Source organism: Cucurbita pepo, chromosome LG08 (genome assembly GCF_002806865.2).
Source record: "Cucurbita pepo subsp. pepo cultivar mu-cu-16 chromosome LG08, ASM280686v2, whole genome shotgun sequence".
Lineage (NCBI taxonomy): Eukaryota > Viridiplantae > Streptophyta > Magnoliopsida > Cucurbitales > Cucurbitaceae > Cucurbita > Cucurbita pepo.
In genome coordinates this window covers 7,571,797-7,574,482 of record NC_036645.1, presented here as the reverse complement: position 1 = coordinate 7,574,482, position 2,686 = coordinate 7,571,797, and the positions used below count along the sequence as shown (strand labels likewise).

Here is a 2,686-nt window from a genome sequence, read left to right as displayed (position 1 = left end):
TAATTTCAGTTGGTGGTTGAATTTTATTAGGTTTATTATGTTAGGGTTATCTTGTGGGCCTATTTAAAGGCATTTAATATTCAATTTTGAAATCATGGTGGAATACAAAAACCTTGTGGTTGAAATCCCTTGGGTAGTATGTTTCTTTCAAACCTTGCTCTCGGTTTGATGTTAAAAATCGATTCATTGGATTAGCCATGATCAAGCTAATTCTGGAGTGAGTCGTCTTGATATCTAAGAGTGACCATCCTAGATTCCAAGTTCGATTTAAGAGTCATTCATCTTCTAACCAGCTCTTGGTTGGAATCAATCCGTTAAGTTAGCTTTCTCTGTGAATGTTTGTAAGGATTCTAGAAGGATCTCTAGCTTTGCAAATTCCAGCATTGTAGTTGCTTATCATTTTTGCTTGCATCACATATAACACCAATTTCAAATTTTCAAATCTTACTTTCAAAACTCTCTTTCGAAATCTCTCTACCCGTTTTCTAAAACTTTCTTTTTGAACTGGGGCCAGAGGTTCGAGCATACGTCGCTTGGCTGTATGCGATGCAAAAACAAATTGACTTAACTAACTTGTTGCGGGGAATGTTTGGGTTAATCTACAAGAATAGTAATATACACAAAGTTAAGAGTTAGAGATGATCAGAAAGGACGCTTTTAGTGCATCACTTGATGATTGCGATAATTATTTATTATACATAGGGAAGATAGAATATGCGACCAAACAACTTCAAATTAAAGTATTTTTTTTTTTATATGTATACATGAACAATGTACAATAAAACACGAACACACAAATATATATGAAGATCATACACAAAAGTATATTTTTTAAAAATACCACAAATTATTAATATAGATGTATATTTGTTAAGCCCTTGAAAATGTATCATAATTACTTGGCAAATCAATAGGGCTCCAATTGCCACCAACCAAATTTGGATCTTGAGCTTCCATTCCAAACATTTCCACTCTTGTTGGTTGCAAACAAAGATGATTCACCATTATCATAGAGCTTGACCAACCGCCAACGACCATGTCCTCCCCCGGCAACGGTGGCAATTGAAGCTCACGAGCCGCCGCCGCCGCCGCCACTTGATCATCATTCTTCTCCTCTAACCCAAAGCAATCCGCCACTTGATAATCACTGGCCCCTAACCCACATTCCTGCATGGAAAACTCACAAAAATTTCCACCACTCTCACCCGAACCCAAGAAGTTCCCAGCTCCGTTCGATGCAGTAGTATCGGTCATCGGAAAAGTCCCCGGCATGTCTGGCTTCTGGTTCACAAAATTGGCGTAGACGACCGCCAAGTCGATAGTTGGCGACCCGTTGGGGTCCGGGAGACGGTGGTGGTGACCGAGGCAGCTTCTATCATTGTGAAATTTAGAGGTTGAGGAGGATGGGGTTAGGGCTAAAGGTTTAGCCGGTCGTCGATTCTTCCGACAGCCACCACCAATAGGAATGTTACGAAGCGAACCGCCTTTAGTCCAGTACCGACGACAGCCCTTGCAGAAGTAGCGAGGTTGGGTGAGGCTATAATTGTTGTAATAACAAAACTTAGTATTAGAAGAGCCACATCTAGGACAATTTGGTGACATTTCCACCATTGGCTTCCAACCTCTCTCCATATTCAAATGGAATTGTAAGAGAAAACCCAGATGGGAATTGGCATTAAATCACAAGATTTGCAAAATTCTCTCTAAAAGAAGAAATTTTTTTGGTGGGGTTTTGAAGAAGATGAACAAGCTAATGAGCACATGAGGAAAGAAGAAAGGATTATGCCACTGATCCGAAGGCTAATACGAGGTGTCGGTGTCGGTGTTTGACTTACGTGGCAAAAGGGTATTGGTGAATACGAGGGTTAATGGGGAAGCAAAAGCCTCGAGAACCTAAGTTTAGGGTTTGGTTTATGATATCAAGAGAAAGCCCACATGGTTTTATTTTTATTGTGCTTTCAGGAATTGGGTCATCCAATCCCTTGAGATATTTAGATATTCTTTCATAAAGTTTTAATTTTTTTTTTTTCCAATATTAATGGAGGAGGAGAGAGAAAAAGGGAATAGTGGGAATCTCTCTCTTGCAATAGCGTACAAAAGTAAAGAAAGGATCTCTTGGATCATGGGCTTCTTGGATCACGTAAAATAAAGAGAAAAAATGGTGACTTTCAGTTCATATTCAATTAGAGTTCGTGCACCCAAATCGCCAAAATTCGTGTACCATTTGCATTTGAACTGGGGTTCGCATTGACCTGGCCTGTTCTGGTAGCTGTGGAGCCATGATGGGTGGCCTAAGATGCTGTGGGGTGGCTGTGGAGGTTGCAGCGGCAGTAACTGAGGCAGGGAAGTGCAGGTAGAGGGTTAGAAGCTAGCTAGCATGATGCACCACATAAAACGTGTGTGTAGTTCACCTTATATCAAAGCTAGATCGTGGCTTTTTGTTAATTCTTTGAGACTTTTCTTTTATCGCTTCAACTCAATCAATGAAATGGCGTGAAGTTGCAGTAGGGTTCTGAGGAATAATCTCAGTTAAACTAGTTGCTTGACCACAGACGAATGTCCTATCGCAACTAAAATGTTTTATACAAATTGTTGTAACGGAAGTGGAAGTAAGATCGATCGTACTCACACGTCCATAAACAAAAATTAAACAAAGAGACATAAAGATTTACGGGTTCAGAGAAAA

The 2,686-nt window shown here is 40.0% G+C and overlaps 1 protein-coding gene across 1 annotated transcript; it reads right to left on the bottom strand.

The window, feature by feature from the left end:
* Positions 1–870: 870 nt before the first annotated feature.
* On the bottom strand, positions 871–1,611 carry LOC111800163 (dof zinc finger protein DOF3.5-like). The gene has a single exon (XM_023683755.1). The coding sequence runs from the start codon at positions 1,609–1,611 to the stop codon at positions 871–873; it is 741 nt and encodes a 246-aa protein (XP_023539523.1).
* Positions 1,612–2,686: the final 1,075 nt, after the last annotated feature.

What these genes read in the sequence shown, in the direction of transcription:
- LOC111800163 (XM_023683755.1), bottom strand. Translation starts at nt 1,611, where the DNA reads ATGGTGGAAATGTCACCAAATTGTCCTAGATGTGGCTCTTCTAATACT.